General features: G+C 38.5%; 1 protein-coding gene across 2 annotated transcripts in view; it reads left to right on the plus strand.

The window, feature by feature from the left end:
- Nucleotides 1-120: 120 nt before the first annotated feature.
- The window catches only part of HSD17B4 (hydroxysteroid 17-beta dehydrogenase 4), a 92,472-nt gene continuing 74,624 nt past the window's right edge, over nt 121-17,968 (plus strand). Inside the window, exons 1-3 of one of the 2 annotated variants that reach the window (XM_045838040.1) lie at nt 121-301; nt 2,400-2,453; nt 14,109-14,216. In XM_045838040.1, the coding sequence (XP_045693996.1) occupies nt 244-301; nt 2,400-2,453; nt 14,109-14,216 (220 nt within the window). In that variant the 5' untranslated portion in view covers nt 121-243. Of the gene's footprint in view, nt 302-576; nt 600-2,399; nt 2,454-14,108; nt 14,217-17,968 lie in introns of those variants that run through there. The other variant, XM_045838039.1, reaches the window with a different exon arrangement.

A 17,968-nucleotide genomic window follows, 5' to 3' on the forward strand; every position in this document is an offset into this window, starting at 1 on the left:
AAATGGCCTTTCCAGTCAAGCCTCTTGGGCAGGCTCTCTCCCGGGCTGGAGGGCCAACGGACTACATTTCCCAGAGGGCCAAGGATCTCTGCGCAGGCGCATTTTGAAAACTACGGTGTCCTCAGAAATTGGCAGGTCACTCCCCTCCCACCTCTGCCCCTGCCTGGGTTCTCCTAGTCCCGCAGTCTGAGCTCCACAGGTTCTGCTTGTCTGTGTGTCTGTTCGTCGGTGCAGACAGGACTCATGGCTTCGCCGCTGAGGTTCGATGGGCAGGTGGTACTAGTCACCGGCGCAGGCGGAGGTGAGTGCTTAAAGGCCGGTGGGCGAGCCCCCCCGCCAATACCGGCCTGGAATTCGTGTGCAGCCACAGTTGTTGCGGCAGGGTGGGAGGACATAGCAGAGCTGCTGTCGGGACACCGAATTTGTTGTGGAGGGAGAGAGAGGTGGGACTGGCCAGCCTTGAGTAGGGAGCCAAAAAGACCTACCTAGAGACATGTCAGGTGCAGCCGGTTCTCCTGTCTCTTCTCCGGGGAGCCTCCCATGGGGCCAAGTGTTGTGGGAGGAGAGAGGCAGGGAGGCGCTGCGGGTTGTACGATCAGGTAAAAGTCCTAAGTAACGCTTGTCTCTGCATACCGATTGCTATTGCTACTCCTCCGCCTTTAGACTCTCTGAGGCTTTCTTAGGTCTTTTAAAGGTTTTGGAAAAGCGACTGGGTTCTGCAGTCACCCCCAGAAGAGTATTAGTTCCTTGCCTTTGAAGAGTCATTCTTTTAGTGTTTCTTTCCCCCTGGGGTATGATTTTAGGCTCTCTTAATTTTTACCTAAGAAGGCCTCCTTTAAAGAGGGCATTTAAGAGTTTTCGTTGAGTTTGTGTGCTTATTAAGATGAGCACTATATACAGTAGTCCCCACTTACCCGACTTTCAGTTACCCTTAGGCCAAAAGTATTAAATGGAAAGTTCCAGAAATAATTCATAAGTTTTAAATTGTGTACTGCCCTGAGTAGCGAGATGAAATCTTGAGTAGCCCGGCGCTGTTCAGCTCTAGATGTGAATCATACCTTTATATAGCTTATGTGCTTTTATGATAAAGGGAGATCACTGACATACCATTTGAGAGAATTGTATTGCTTGGTTGTAAATTGAGACATTTCTCTGAATAACTTCACTCAATCTCCAATGTTGGAGACCTAGTCCGTTTCTCTCACCTGTGGATTTTCTGTGTTAGCATAATTTTTTGCGTTTTAATTATGAATATTTGATATCTAAAAACCCTGTGTTTAGAAAAAGTGCTTCAGCTTTGATCTGTTAAAATGTAAGAAGGCTTGAGTTATGTTGGTTAAGTTCTCTTATTCAGAGTGGATTAAATTTTAAAATAAATTATTTGGTGATATCTTTAATTTATATTTTGGGTTCTTTTTAGAAGAGCCTGATACTTTAGCCATCAATTTGTTATTTGTATGCTTATTTATCAATTAATTTAAACTATCAATTTATCAACTAATTTAAATTTTTCAATGTGTATATGTTAAAACAGTTTAAGTAATACAAAAGTAAGCCTTCCATCCTTAGTTGCTAGTCACACAGTTCTAGCCCTTAGAGGTAAACAGTAATTGCCAGCCTCATATATTTTCCTGAGATATTCTGTTCCTATATAGGCATATATTCATTTTTGGATGTATAGATATATACCTTACATCCTTGAGTTGGAACTAAATATTTAATTACTACTTAATTAAGAATTAAATATGTGTTTGGCGATTGTGTCATTAAAGCCCAGTGCAGGATATAGAAATCACTAGATATCTGAAGCAGGAAAAATGTAATTTAGCCATTTGTTTTCTAGGCAGTTCCTCTTGAAATGGCTTGTGGAACAATATAGAAGTGGTCCGTTTGGAGCCTCATCTTGTGAAGCTGCCATTTAAACTACCACAGTTCAAGTCATCCTTGAATACCAGGGTGCAGAACATGGAAGCTGCCACCCAGAGGTTAGGGAGCTAGATAAGAAACAGTGGATGTCGCTGCTACATCCACTGTTTCTTAATACTTAGGAAGCTTCAAGAAATCAGCTTCTTAACCAGCAGCAACAGCTAGAAGTCACAGTAAGGTGGCTTCTGCCTCCTTCCAACTTTCCAGATGTCACAGTAATACATTTAATGGTGGAATCCTACCATCTAGGCCGAATGGTAGGAAATGGTTGGTAGAATAGGTGGAAAAATGCAGTTTTAAGATTTCTTTTTTCTGGAAGTGAAGAGGGTGAAACACAGGGTGAGAGTACAAATGAAGACATTGTAATGTAATTAATTGCTCACAGGTTACTTTAAAATAGGGATTGCATTGAGTGGACCCCCAAAATTACGTGAACACTTGCTCAACGTTTTGATTATTTTGTTTTTCATTAGGACTGGGCCGAGCCTATGCCCTGGCTTTTGCCGAAAGAGGAGCATCAGTGGTTGGTAAGTTGATGTTTTTTTCTTTTTAATTAGTAGTTGGTAGCTAAAGTACTATAATCTTCAGAAGCTAGTCATGTTTGTCATTACAGCAAATAATTTGTGAAGGTCAAATTTTATCGCTTATTTTTTCTTCTGCCAACTAAAATTTTACCCCCCTTGAGACTGACTTTATAACTTTTTAAAGTAAACTAGTTTCACAGAATTTGCAACTTAACAGAATTGATAAAGATGGGATGTCATAAAGATGGTATGTCATGTCATAAAAGGAAATTATTGCATTTGGTATATTGTGGGCTATAATTTTTGGAGCTAGAAGGCTGAGGCAAGATAAATCTCTAAGTGTAAATATATTGCTAAGATTAAGAAGTAAATGCATTTTGAGAACTGGAAGGTTAGATTTAGGGAATCCTATGTATTTTTTAAAAATATCTTTAATTAAAAAGTTTCAAATGGAAGTATTTTACAACAGTTTTTTAAATTTTTAATTGAAGGGGTAGTTGCTTGAGTTTTATTGTGAAGGGGTGGGTTGTAAGTGCTACATTGAAAAATCCCAAAGGTGGGAGTTTTAGTAATCTGAGTGGTTTGGATTGGCCTGGTGTACTGGGTGGTTGGTATGGACACAGGAGCAGATTTGTCCACAGCCAAGTCTTTGTGGGGAATAACCGAATGAGTGCTCAGTGCAGGGTAGGTGGGTAGGGGAGGTGTTATGGCCTAGTATTTATTAGTATCTTTTCTGGGGAAAAATTGTTGGCTCACGACAGTGACTTCCCAATCCCAGTTTTCCTACATCTTACTAAAGAACACATAGAGACAAATTTTCCCTAATTTGTTTATGGAGACACAACAAAAGAGTAAGCAAGAAACCAGATTTTCCAAACAAGGAAGACCTAGGATGGACATTAAGTATACTCTTATCCCTCAGTGTGGATGTGTAACTTACCTTCATGGAAAGGACACCAAGACTTTGGATGTTGCTGTTTTAAGATCATGGCTCATTGTCTGTTAGTCCACTCTGCTTGTGGAAAGGACATATTTTGACATTGTATTTGGCTGGGGGGTGTATAGTTTAGGTCCTCTTTGTCTAATTTTCCCAGGAATATTTTGTATCGTGGCTAATGACACATGTTGTTACTGTTTTTTTTTTCTTTTTTTTTCTCTTTTTATATTGCAGTATATTTCTTAATATTTTTACAATTTTAAATTTATTTTTAGATTAATTCTGTAAATGCAAGGACCTTGCTTTATCTTCTCTATCTTCTAAAGGACCTTTTTATTGTTTGACATAGTTTTTTTGGGGAGGGGCAGGGCTGGTGTGTCTTTGAGATTGGTTGAATAAATTTCTATTTTTCTTTTTTGTTGTGACTAAGATATAATTTTAGGTTATAAATGTGTTTTATGAAAAATTTACAGCAATGTGTTTTAGTGGGGATCAGTTTTCCTGTATTTGTGCCCTTTGTTAAATACTAATTAGGATTTTGAGTTCCAAGAAAAAAGTAAACAGGGACAGTGTGTCTATTTATTTAGTGTTGCCTTAAAGATGATATTGCAGCATGTGCTGGTGAAAGTCCAAAATGGTAGAAAATTTCTGTCTTGGGAAAATTTTTACCAAACTAGGCTGAGGAAGCCAGATTTAGTTTCATTTAGGGTAGAGGCCAATCTGTGAGAAACTTGGTTTCGCACTGCCTTTCTACTGCCTTTTCAGTCTCTGAACTTTCTTGGCCACAAATGGATTGTGTTCTTACTTTCTTTTTTACATATTCTGTTTTTTTATTATCGTTCAGTTACAGTTGTCCTGCGTTTTTCCCCACTGCTCACCCCAACCCCATCTCCCGCAACTCCCACAGTCAGTCCCCTATTGTCCATGGCCACGAGTCCTCTATTCGTGTTCCTTTGTTTGGCCCTTCTCCTTCTTTCCCCTGTCATCCCCCTCCCCCATCCCCTCTGGTCACTGTCAGTTTATTCTTTATTTCCAAGTCTCTGGTTCTACTATGCTCATTTGTTTGTTTTGTTCATTAGGTTCCACTTATAGGTGAGATCATATGGTATTTGTCTTTTACTGCCTGGCTTATTTCACTTAGCATAATGCTCTCCAGTTCCATCCATGTTGTCACAAAGGCTAGGAATTCTTTCTTTCTGATGCACAGTATTCCATTATGCAAATGTACTGTAGTTTTTTTGATACTTATTTACTGATGGACACTTAGGCTGTTTCCAGAACTTGGCTATTGTCAAGAATGCTGCTATGAACATTGGGGTGCATAGGTTCTTTTGAGCTGGTGAGTCAGGATTATTAGGGTATAATCCCAGCAGTGGGATCACTGGATCGAAAGGCAGTTCCATCTCAGTTTCTTGAGGAAGATCCCTACTGTCTCCCACAGTGGCTGCACCAGTCTTCATTCCCACCAACAGTGCACTGGGGTTCCCTTTTCTCCACAGCCTTGCCAGCACTTGTTTGTTGATGTGTTAATGATGGCCATTCTGACTGGGATGAAGTGATATCTCATTGTCTTTTTTTAAATATATTATATTGATTATGCTATTACAGTTGTCCCATTACCCCCCTTCATTCCCCTCCACACTGCACACCCTCTTCCACCCACATTCCCCCCCTTTAGTTCATGTCCATGTGTCCTAAGTTCTTTAGCTTCTATTTCCCATACTATTCTTGCCCTCCCCCTGTCTATTTTCTCTCTACCATCTATGCTACTTATTCTCTGTACCTTTTTTCCCCTCTCTCCTTCTCTCCCCTGTTGATAACCCTCCATGTGATATTCATTTCTGTGGTTCTGTTCTTGTTCTAGTTGTTTGCTTAGTTTGTTTTTGTTTTTGTTTTAGGTATGGTTGTTAATAATTGTGAGTTTGCTGTCATTTTACTATGCATGTTTTTTATCTTTTTCTTAGATAAGTCCCTTTAACATTTGATATAATAAGGACTTGGTGATGATGAACTCCTTTAACTTGACCTTATCTGAGAAGCACTTTATCTGCCCTTCCATTCTAAATGATAGCTTTGCTGGATAGAGCAATCTGGGATGTAGGTCCTTGCCTTTCATGACTTGGAATACTCCTTTCCATCCCTTTTTTGCCTGCAAGTTTTCTTTTGAGAAATCAGCTAACATTCTGATGGGAACTCCTTTGTAGGTTACTGTCTCCTTATCTCTTACTTCTTCTAGGATTCTCTCCTTCAAATCTTGGCTAATGTAATTATGATGTGCCTTGGTGTGTTCCTCCTTGGGTCCAACTTCTTTGGGACTCTCTGAGCTTCCTGGACTTCCTGGAAGTCTATTTCCTTTGCCAGATTGGGGAAGTTCTCCTTTATTATTTGTTCAAATAACTTTTCCACTTGTTGCTCTTCCTCTTCTCCTTCTGGCATCCCTATAATTTGGATATTGGAACGTATAAAGATGTTCTGGAGGTTCCTAATACTCTCCTCATTTTTTTGATTTCTTGTTTCTTCATTATTTTCTGTTTGGTTGTTTCTTTCTTCCTTCTGGTCCACTCCATTGATTTGAGTCCCAGTTTTCTTCCCATCACTATTGGTTGCCTGTGCATTTTCCTTCATTTCACTTAGTATAGCCTTCATTTTTCCATCTAATCTGCGACCAAATTCAACCAATTCTGTGAGCATCCTGATCACCAGTGTTTTGAACTGTGCATCTGATAGGTTGGCTATCTCTTGGTCACATAGTTGTATTTGCTGTGGAGCTTTGATCTGTTCTCCCTTTTGGGCCTTTGTGTGTGTGTGTGTGTGTGTGTGTTGTCACACCTGTTACATATGAGGGGCGGAGCCTTAGGTGTTCACCAGGGTGGGGCAACCCAGTCGCTGGATTGTGACGCTATATGTTGGGGTGGGGTCCGAGAGGGAACAGTGGTGCTTGCTCCGCTCTCTCTCAGATTTCAGTCCCTTCCACCGCTTCCCCCAAGCAAACTGGGCCCTTCTGGTGCTGATTCCCATGTGGGTGGGCTTGTGCACATTCTAGGACCCTGTGGGTCTTTCCAACATACCCTCCTGTGAGGCTGGGAGTCTCTCCCTGCGCCTTGACCCCCACAGGTGTTTTCAGTCAGTGCCCCGAGACTCTATTTCCCGGTGCTGGGGCTCTGGGACTGCCCAGTCAGCCAGTTGCCTTGTGTGCAGTGCCTCGCTTCATAACCGCTGCCTCGCTGTGTTTGCCCATTGCCACCCAGGGCCTGGGGTCTGCCAGCCGCTGCTTGTGCGCTCAGGGTCCACCTGCTGTGGTCTGGTGTTCCCAGGGTGCCTTCCATGCCCGGTCCCACCACTCTCTGTGCCTCGACCCCTCTCTGCCCAGCTGCCCAACTCTGCCCTTCCTACCAGTCTGGATGAACATGTCTATTTTAACTCCTTGGTTGTCTGACTTCCATACAGTTCAATTTTCTGTCATTTCTGGTTGCTATTCTGTTTCTAAATTGTTGTCCCTGTCTTGGCTCTGCGAGGAGGCACAGTGTATCTACCTACGCCTCCATCTTGGCCAGAACTCTCTGGGTTGTGCTCTTTCTTAACCACCACTGCCCTCTACTTTTGCTTTTTAAAACATGGATACCCTGGTTCTAGATTGCATCACAAGTGCTAACATTCCTCCTGTTAGTTTTTGTTCTGCTCAGCATTTTTTTTGCCTGAGTAAGTGAAATAAAGTGGAATAGGCAAACTTAGGATCATAAGACATCAGAGTATCTTGTTTGTGGAAAAGTGATGAATCAGATAAATCTATGACTAGCTCAGAGGTTAATAAGAAGTAAGACCTTAGGAAATAGAGTAGCTTATTTCTCCTGTCAGTCAACTTTTGCTAGATTATATTGGGTTAACAAACAGATTTAAATGGCTTACAATAAAAAGGGTTATTTCCTGCATACATGACCTTTCAGCTTCTGGTCAGCTGTGTCTCAGCTCTATGTGTCTTCCAGGGTTCCAGATGAAGGAGCAGCTATCTGGGACATTGCTATTCTTGGGGCAGAGGGAAAACAATAGATCCACTCAGTGTCGTTGGAAGCTTCTGTTCAGAAGTGGCATTCCACTTCCACTCACATTTCAATGGACAAAGAAAATCACTTGGCCAAGCCCAAAGTTTAGGGCATCATTTAAGATATATATATATTTTCTCTAACTTCATGTTAATATGATTGCTACATTTTATATTCCATAATGTAAAACATGGGATATTTACATCTGGGTAAAAGAACTACTAAGCCTTTGCCTGACATTAAAACAGGTGACATTTAGTTTCATATAAATTACATCTTTCAGAAAATGTTTGCACATATCTGAAGAAAATACTGGGAATGGAATGGTTTTAAGGCTTCCTCAGTAGGTGAACCATATCCAGTTTTCTGGTGTTATGTGTTATCTTGAGCACATGAATGCAGTGATTGAAGTGTTATAGTGACTTGGACACCTGCCCGCAGTGTCCGTGGCATCATGGATGAGACATGAGACATTCACATGGACTACCGAGTCCTGTGTGGAGAAAAGGGACGGCATGGCTACTCTCTCAATGGGACAGGGCCTTGGAGCGACCTGGCCACTCTCTCAGGAGGAGAGTGCCCCAATCCTCCCTTCACAGGGGTTTTATTGGCTTTTAATTTGCCCAGGAATATAGGTAAAGTTCATTAATCATTGTCAGGCAGTAAGGATCAAACAATAGATAACATACAAAGAACTCTGAGGGCCTATTCTGAGTCAGGGTCTGTTAGCTAATGGGCCACAAAACTCAGGGAAGCGAACTCATTTCCTGCCCGGACCTTTATCATTTAATTAAGAGCATTCTTTTTTTTTTTTTTTTAAAGATTTTATTTATTTATTTTTAGAGAGGGAAGGGAGGGAGATAGAGAGAAAGAGAGAGAAACATCAATGTTCGGTTGCTGGGGTTTATGGCCTGCAACCCAGGCATGTACCCTGGCTGGGAATCGAACCTGGGACACTTTGGTTCCCAGTCCGTGCTCAATCCACTGAGCTATGCCAGCCAGGGCTTAATTAAGAGCATTCTTAGTGAAGCAGGTTTCACAGGAGTTTACATATTCTTTCTCAGGCCTGATCACCCAGGGAACCTGCCCTTTCCAGCACAGGGCTGCACTGTCCCCTGTCATTGTTTCAGGCTTAAGTCAGGCAGGGGAAGTAAGGCAGTCAAGAGATAGGAGACTTCTCACAGGCAGAATGAGGACTCAGGTTTTGTCAAAGCCGAGGGGCGAGGGTCCATCACCCTCTTTCTCCATAGCCCCCCAAGTCCTTCCCTGGGGCCTCCACGTGATCATGCCTGTCTTAGATCATTCCCTCCTTGGGGAATCTTACTTGTCATTGGCTAACTGATCAAGCATTAGGGGCCAGTTATGAAAAGAGGAGCAGAAGTGGCACTCCTACCAGGGAGATAAGCTTTGTTTCCTTAGTGGCGGATGGTCTGAAGGTCGCTCACCCAGCCTTAGCTATAGGGTGGTGGTGGTGGGGGTTACAGCTCCTGAAATCAGGCAGGGTGGTTCCCAACAGTAAGAAGAACCTTTTCTTTGACAGTAAGAAAGGCAGAAAGTTTTCTATTCTTGACCTAAAGAAGTAAAATCATTGACTAATTAAAATTACAGTTTTTTAAGGTAAGATTGGTAGGATTTCTTTTCTACATAATCCATAGGCAATAATGGTGGTGCTTTAGACAGGTGGTTAAGATGGAGGTGGAGGTTAAATTGTTGATATATTTTGAAGGTAGATGAGGTATGATTTGCTGATTTACTGATGTGGATTGTAATGGTAAGAGAGGGGTAGAGTGACCATTTACTGAGATAGGAAAGACTAAAGGTGGACCAGCTTGCAGAGAGGAAACATTCCTGTTAGACATTCAGATGGAGATATTAAATAGGAGTGTGATACAGGACTCCATAGTTGGAGGGACAGGTTGAAGCTATATAAATCAGAATGTTCTCAGTTTAGAGATGGTATTTAAAGCCAGGACACTGGATCACATTACCCAGATGGTGAGTACAGATAAACCAGTGATTTTCAACCTTTTTCATCTCGTGGCACAGATAAATTAATTACTAAAATTCTACAGCACACCAAAAATATATATATTTTTACAGATCTGATAATAGGTATATTTTAAAAAATTCTTTCTAGAGTATATGTTTATTGATTTTACAGAGAGAGGAAGGGGTGAGGTGGGGGGAGAGAGAGAGAGAGAGAGAGAGAGAGAGAGAGAGAGAGAGAGAGAGAGAGAGAGAGAAAGAGAGAAAGAGAAAGAGAGAGAAAGAGAAAGAGAAAGAAACATCGATGTAGGAAAGAAACATCGATTGGTCTTCTGGTACTTGACCCAACTAAGATTTGAACCTGCAATCTTGTAGTGTACAGGACAACACTCCACTAACTGAGCCACGTGGCCTGAGCAGTATAATTATGATTTACTCATACTGGATGGCTACTCTTGTATTGACTGTTGTCATTTTTTAATTTGACAATCTAAGGGAAAAGAGGTCAGTGCCCCTGACTAAATTTTTCAAGTGTTGTGTGTTTTAAAAATTCTTGTGGCACCCTGGTTGAAAATTAGTGAGATAAACGGAAGTCCAAGGCCTGACCTCTGGATGACTCAGTCTCTCATTTTCAGATTCTTCTCACTATAAGGATACCTTCGATGTCTTACTGTTCAGACAAAGAAAATCAATTAAAAGGACCTAATTTAAGACACTGCTATCTAAACTACCCCAGATTTTTGAGTCCTTCAGATATTTAGATACAATTTATGGCTATTCTGGAAAAGATTTCTCATGAACTACAGTGATGTATCTTTCTACAAAACAGTAAAAATGACATGGCAACTCTGTGTTTTCTCCTTTTTTCTTGGCTGTCAAGAAGCTTAAGGGTAAACCTGACACTGTCGCCAACTAGAGTAGGCTGTGCTTTCAGTAGGTTTGTCTTTCCTTGACATAGCATTTTGTTAATTTTTCTGTTCTTTAATATCCCTTGCATATGTATTTTATGTTTAAGCCACTTTAAATACTTTTGGTAGCATTCAGGACATAACAATATAGGAAGAAATCCCTTTTGGGCCCACAGGTCTAAAATCAATGAAATATTCTTAATGCTATTGTTTGCTGTAGGAAACTTTATCAAAATGGGGAAAAGGCATCAAACATAGAGTATAGAAATGTCTGGAGGGACATCCAAGGAATGGCTAATAGCAGTCACCTTTGGGAAAGATTGGGATAGGGCAAGTGTATTTGTACACTTTGGGAATGGGACTTCTTGTATTTGTGTCTTAAAAACATAAAAAAATGTAAGTTACCTCTTTAAAAATAAATATATTTCCAATATAATATTGCTCTTATTTTTTACACACTTCTTGGATTATTTAGAACAAAGGATGTCTTACATTTCAATACATATAAAACTTATTCCACTTTTGTAGAATTGGAAGCATCATTTTACTTTAGAAATACGAATAGTTCAAAGATATGTCATTGGTAATAGACATGACTCATTTAGTGGCACATTCTTGAATAAATATATGAACATGACTATCTATACAGGTAGTTAAAAGCACTCTTGAAATATAAAGCATTGTAACATGAATACTCTTGATAATCTAGTCGGAAGTTGGAAACTGTTGTAAGAGCAGTTTCCCTGTGCTAAGCTACAACAAAAAGCAGGAGCTACCTATAGTAAATTGAAGCAGTAAAGCCTTCAAGTAATATTAATGCTCAGATATTACCTTTTTCTTTCTCAACAGTTCAATAAAGGAATTTATGATCTGCTACACAAACGACAAATAATAAAAATCTTTTCTAAATAAAGGGACACTTAAAAATCTGTAAGAAGGCCCTGGCTGGTTGGGTTAGTTGATTGGATCATTGTCCCATATACCAAAAGATTGCAGATTTAATTCCCGATCAGGGCACAAACTTAGGTTGTGGGTTCAGTCCCCAGTTGGGGCATGTACAGGAGGCAGCTGATCGATGTTTCTTTCTTACATTGATGTTTCTCTCTCTGTCTTTTTCTCAAATCAATAAATAGACCTTTGGGTGAGGATTAAAAACAAATTTGTAGGGAGGACAAACATCCTAAATAAAATGTGATTTAAACAGGCAAACAATAAGAAATATAAATGGAGGATTTACAAATATATTTTATTTTGATGGTTTCAACTGAAAATACTCTGACCTTAACTGTCATCATCTTCCCATTCTTACTACCTATTTTACAGCTATTTGTTCGACTAAGGTGGCTGATTTATCATTTCCTCTGTTCCTTCCCCCAACAGACACGATTTTTTTTTTAAGTGGGAATAAATACGTTATAGGAGAAAAGAAACTTACAACATTAGAGGAACAGAGTGGCATTGTAGTAGGTCAAGGTTCTAGTCCGCATATTGTCATTTCATACAGCCTTGGAGCCTGGGACAAGTTACCTAACCTTTCCCAAACCGTTTACTCCTCTGTGAAAGTAGGAACAGCAGTTCATGGTAGCCTCCGAAAAGGCTATGTGGAGATCAAATGTGGCAGTGTATATAATGGTTCTTTGAATGCGAAGTACTAGACACATATCAGTTTAGGATGGTAATGGTATTTTAAAAAGTTATTTATTAACATTATTAGAATTTTAGCAGTACATTTAAGTTGTAACACTGTCACATAGTATGGATAGGTTTCTCTTGTCTACAATTGCAAAACTTTTAATATTGTTTTTATCCCAGTCCTTCAGCATGTGTTACCAGCTCTTCTAGTTGAGGTTGTAATACCTGTAATTTAGCTCTGGTGAGAGTGGGATGACTGAATGAGGTCAGTACAATTTAGTGCTCTCAAATGTAGAAACTTATTTTGAATAAATCTATTCTGATACTGTTTCACTGCATGTTATTGATCTCAATAAGCTATTCAGGCTTTAAATGCTTCTATGTATGGTTGCACTTGGAACAGTTTCCACTTGGGGGTGGTGTTTCATTGCACAATCTAACAGTTCTTTACTTAAATACCACATTTGCCAATTTGCTTTTGAACTTGCCCCTGCTTAGTGAAAAAGGGTCTTAAAAGGCTGTTAGCTGCATGTTTTAAAATCTTGATTTTTTTTCTGGTTGTTTCCTGTCATGGACATGGACAATTAATAGGAATTTAGTCTTAAGTCTTACAACTTTTTTTTTAATCTCTTGAAGTGTAATGTAAGCATCTTTCCATTATTTTGTCTTCAAAGCATGTTTTACATGAAGTAAAACTGATAAGACTATATTGTTAGAAAAATATATTCCAGTCTACATTTTGAAAAACTTACTTTCTTAAAAAACAGTTAAGTAAAAACACATTGATTTAGCCAATTTTAAGTTTAGATAGGCATTTGCTTTTTCTCTATATTATCTTTTTTCTCCTTTACCACCCAACCCTACTTGTAACTATTATTCCAATAAAAAAAGTCATTTTTCATAAGAAAAGATTTTTTTTCAGGTATGGTAATCATCAGCTAATATTAAAAGCCTTTAAAATTAGTATATGCAGTTATGCCATTTATTATTTAGTATTTTTTGTTATATTCCTAAAAATCTATATAATAACCCTACAAAATCATTTTGCAATGTGAATTGATTTTTTGTCTCAAGTATTTTTCTTAAATTCTACCTTTTCAATATTTGGCATTGATCTGTATATCTCTTCATTAGTTTTTGCATGTTATTTCATAAATTTTACCTTAAATTATTGGGTAAATTAACTTTATGTGTTCCTGTTATTTAGTTATATTGGTCTTTATTTACTTTATGCTAAAATTTACTAAGCTTCAGAGTGTTCATCAATTATGAACTCTTTAAGATATTCCATTCTTATACATCTGTGTGTTCCTCTGTAGATTTCCTTGCAGATAGTAAATGCTCAATTAATGTTTATATCTATATAATTGGATTCAGGCAGATATTATATGATAAGTGTGGTCAGTTAAACATATAAAGACTGAGTCATGGTATAAATTAGTGACAAAACTTATTCTGTTTGTAATTTTGAACTTTTTTAATAGTTTTATTTCTTTCATTGTAGACTATGGCATAGTATGTTTTATGAAAATTTATAAGTTCCTTCTCTGTCTAATATTTTAATATCATACTTGTTCTTTATCACTATTTCTGTAAACAAAGGCTTTCTTGACATGAAGAAGATATTTCACATTCTGTTTTTCATCTTTATTTTTAACTGTGGTAAGAACACCTACAGTGAAGTCTACTCTCTTAACAAATTTTTAAGAGTACAGTAGTACCACTTATTCATGAGTTCACTTTCCATGGTTTCAGTTACCTGCCATCAATCACAGTCTGAAACTATTAAATGGAAAATCCCCCAAATAAACATACATCATTGTGTGTTTAATCTTAAGGTGATCTGTAGTTTTTTTTCTCTTTTTGGCTAAAGTTAGGTTGAATCATATTGTTTTTCTATTTTTAAAAAGTAAAAACATCTTAAAATTAAAAATTTTATGAGAAACGTGTTAAGTATTTTTATTGCTTCTTCATATCTATATTTAAAAAACAGAGGCATGTTATGAATGTATATACCTCATGGTGTGTTTAGTAAGATGGGGTGGGGTAGGATGGAACTGGGCAGATTACTAAAGAAATACACAAATAATACTGTTTCAGCTTATACTTTGAAGGTCTAGAAATGAATTCATGTTTATTTGTTATTGCATTGCAGTGAATGACTTAGGCGGGGACTTCAAGGGAGTTGGTAAAGGCTCCTTAGCTGCTGATAAGGTTGTTGAAGAAATAAGAAGGAAAGGCGGAAAAGCAGTGGCCAACTATGGTATGGTATTTGAGAGAACTACACTATTTTTAAAATTTTTCTTCAACTAATGCTGTTGTACACATTAATAATCTCTGCATTCTGGTATAATTATGGAGTTAGGTTTTATCTAAGTCAGCCAAAGCTGTTTGGCTACATATTTTATATAATATGTGAGAATTTTAAAGTTTTGATGTAGATTCCTTCACAAGTCTAACATATTTTCTATTGTTTAATATTTTATTAATGAGCAAGTGATATAATCAGTAAATTATCATAGGTACATGTATAAATATGTATAAATACATATGTACTTATAATACATATAATTTATATGTATTATATAAATAATTTATAAATACATATTTATAATAATATGTATAGTATTATACATAATTTATAAATACATATAAATATGTATTTATATGTTATAAATAAATCTTGTTCTTAAAAGATCTGTTTTAGCTTAAAGGTCTTAGGCATTTCTACAAAATAACATTAAATTATCCTTTTATAAGGAGAATTGTTTAAATTTTTTTTAAGTAATATCATATAAGAAGTGAAATGCCTCCTCTCTGGGCCCAACCTCTGTATTCCATTATACACAAGTAATCATTGCTATATTTAATTTATTATCTTCATAAGAACTTAAAGAGTCAAAGTTAGGCATTCAAGTGAAGCCACAAGAAAAACAGCACATATAACCTTTACATTTGATGTATTGATACTAATAGTATTTGTAAGGAACCCTCTTGAAAAGATTTACTTTAACAAGCTAGGGCTTACTGATTTTTTGCAACTTAGATTGTTTTTATGGGCCAGGGATTAAATTAGATGACCAGTGACTTCATTTTGAAATTTTAGAGGAAGGGAATAGGGTATAATTTATTGAGTGTTTGTGAGAATAATAAGACAGACATTTTAGTGTCTTCTTTCCACATTAAGGATTTAGAAGAATGTTTTCATTTTTTTTTTAATTTGGGGGTTTGGAAACCTATTTTATAAAGATAAAAATTCCATACCTACCCCTTTGCCCCAGTTTTGATGTGCACCCTTTATCAATCAGCTTTCAGTCAGGAAAACAGAAGCCCCTGCCCTGGCTGGCGTAGCTCAGTGGATTGAGCGCGGGCTGGGAACCAAAGTGTCCCAGGTTCGACTCCCAGCCAGGGTACATGCCTGGGTTGCAGGCCATAACCCCCAGCAACCGCACATTGATGTTTCTCTCTCTCTCTCTCTCTCTCTCTCTCTCTCTATCTCTATCTCTATCTCTCTCCCTTCCCTCTCTAAAAATAAATAAATAAAATCTTTAAAAAAAAAAAAAAAGAAAACAGAAGCCCCTCTAGGTATTCCAGGTGTGAGGGTTTTAATACAGAGAATTAGAGGCTTACATTTCCATTGGAAGGACTGGGGAAGTGCATGTCAGGGAAACTGTCAATGACTACTTCAGCCTGAAGCAGGTGGTTCTCAAGAGCTCCCCCAGATGTGCTGATGGTCTAACATCTTCAGGATTGCCTGCATCTGCAGGTCTCTCCTACTTTTCCATGCTTTTGGTCAGAGGTGTCAAACTCATTTTCAACAGGGGCCACATCAGCCTCACAGTTGCCTTCAAAGGGCCGAATATAATTTTAGGATTGCATAAATGTAACTACTCCTTAACAGTGAAGCGAGAGCTTGGTGCTGCTGCTGGGTAGAAACAAGGTGCAAGGCTGGATGAAACAAGGTGGAGGGCTGTATTCAGCCTGCAGTCCTTGTGTTTGCCACCTGTGTTTTAGGTGATTATCTCTTTTTGTCATATTTAACTCAGGACTAAATGGGCCCTAGGGAAGGGACTGTATTTATTATATCCTCCCCTGCTATTGCAGAGAGAGTATAGAAAGAAGCAGTGGTGATGTGGAGTTGACAGGTGACCATTTAACACACAACTCTGGGGATGTGAGCCCTTTTCCTCAGTCGATTAGCAGAAAATAATGAAACCATACTATTTTGACAAGCTTTACTCTTTGTGGTTAGTATCATGAAAGTAGTAGGTTTATTATCCATATATAGTTATATAGTGTTGAATGTGCTTTTTCAAGTTTAATATGCACCTTCTTCCCTTCCTCCCAAATTCTGATTTGCATCCTTAAGTGGAAGTGCCTATTGGGACATTTAAAAATAAATATACAGAGTAGGGTAAAAGTAAGTTTGTAGTTGTTTATATGGGAAGTAATAAAATAGTTAATTAATAATAATACAAAAATGAACTCTATGTTTTGTGTACTCACAGCTGTAAACCTACTTTTGCCCCACCCTGTAAATTACATAAATTAAATATTCAGGACTGCTGGTCAACATGGAAGCATAGATTAATCTCCTCACACAACCGTAGCAAAAATTACAACTAAAATACAAAACTATCACCCAGAATTGTCAGAAAATTGAGCTGCATGAAAGTTCAATAACTAAAGAAGAATTAAAGAAGTCACTTTCATCTAGATGGGTAGGAGGTGTGGAGATGTGGAGATGTGGAACTGCGGTCCCATACCTATGTGTGGTGGGTAAAAATTGGGAGCGATACCTTGGGAGCGAGGGATCCTAGCCCCATACCAGACCACTCAGCCCAGGGTTCCTGTGCCAGGAAGATAAGTCCCCATAACTTCTGGCTGTAAAAAACAGTGGGGATTGGGGTGGTGGAAAAAACTGGGGTTCTTAGGAATCTCCTCTTAAAGGGCCCAGAAAGGGCTTAGGACTTACCTAGACTCACTTGCTCTGGGCTCCAGCACTGAAGCAGTAGCTGAAGTGTCTGGCATCAGGGCACGTGCTGGGGGACAGCTTCCTCCTGGACAAAACCCCAGAGGCCAGGTAATGGCCAGTGTTCCTTTTCTGAGCCCTCCCCCACTCAGAGCCATAGAGTGGAGGAACCATATCTGAGACTCCATTAGCCTGGTTCACATGGGTTGCCTTGCCCTGGCAATTACCTAAGGCTGCACCCTCTCCAACTTACAGATACACTTTTCTACAAGGCCATACTACCAAGACAGGGAGTCAAAGCAGCTCTACCTAATACATAGAAACAAACACAGGGAGGCTTCCAAAATGAGGAGACAAAGAAATATGTCCCACATGAAAGAACAACAAAACTTCAGAAAAAAAAACTAAACAAAATGGAAATAAGCAATCTATGCAGAGTTCAAACCACTGGTTATTAGGATGCTCAAGGAACTCATTGGGTACTTAAACAACATAAAAAAGACCCAAGCAGAAATGAAGGTTACACTAAGTGGGATAAAGAAAAATTTACAGGGAATCAACAGTGGAGTGGGTGAAGCTGAGAATCAGGTCAATGATTTGGAATATAACGAAGAAAAAACATTCAATCTGAACAATAACAAGAAGAAAGAATTTTAAAAAATGAGGAAAGTCTTAGGGACCTCTGGGACAACTTTAGATGTACTAACATTCACATCATAGGGGTGTTGGAAGGAGAAGAGAAAGAGCAAGAAATTGAAAACTTACTTGACAAAATAATGAAAGAAAACGTCCTTAATTTGATGAAGGAAATAGACATACAAGTCCAGGAAGCACAGAGAATCTCAAACAAGACGAACACAAAGAAGACCACACCAAGACACATCATAATTAATGTCAAATGTTAAAGATAAAGAAAGAATCTTAAAAGCAACAAGCGAAAAGCAGATAGTTACTTACAAAAGAGTTCCCATAAGACTGTCAGCTGATTTCTCAAAAGAAACTTTGCAGGCTAGAAGGGACTGGCAAGAAGTATTCAAAGTGAT

Source organism: Phyllostomus hastatus, unplaced genomic scaffold (genome assembly GCF_019186645.2).
Source record: "Phyllostomus hastatus isolate PE091 unplaced genomic scaffold, TTU_PhHast_1.1 phas_contig_254, whole genome shotgun sequence".
NCBI lineage: Eukaryota > Metazoa > Chordata > Mammalia > Chiroptera > Phyllostomidae > Phyllostomus > Phyllostomus hastatus.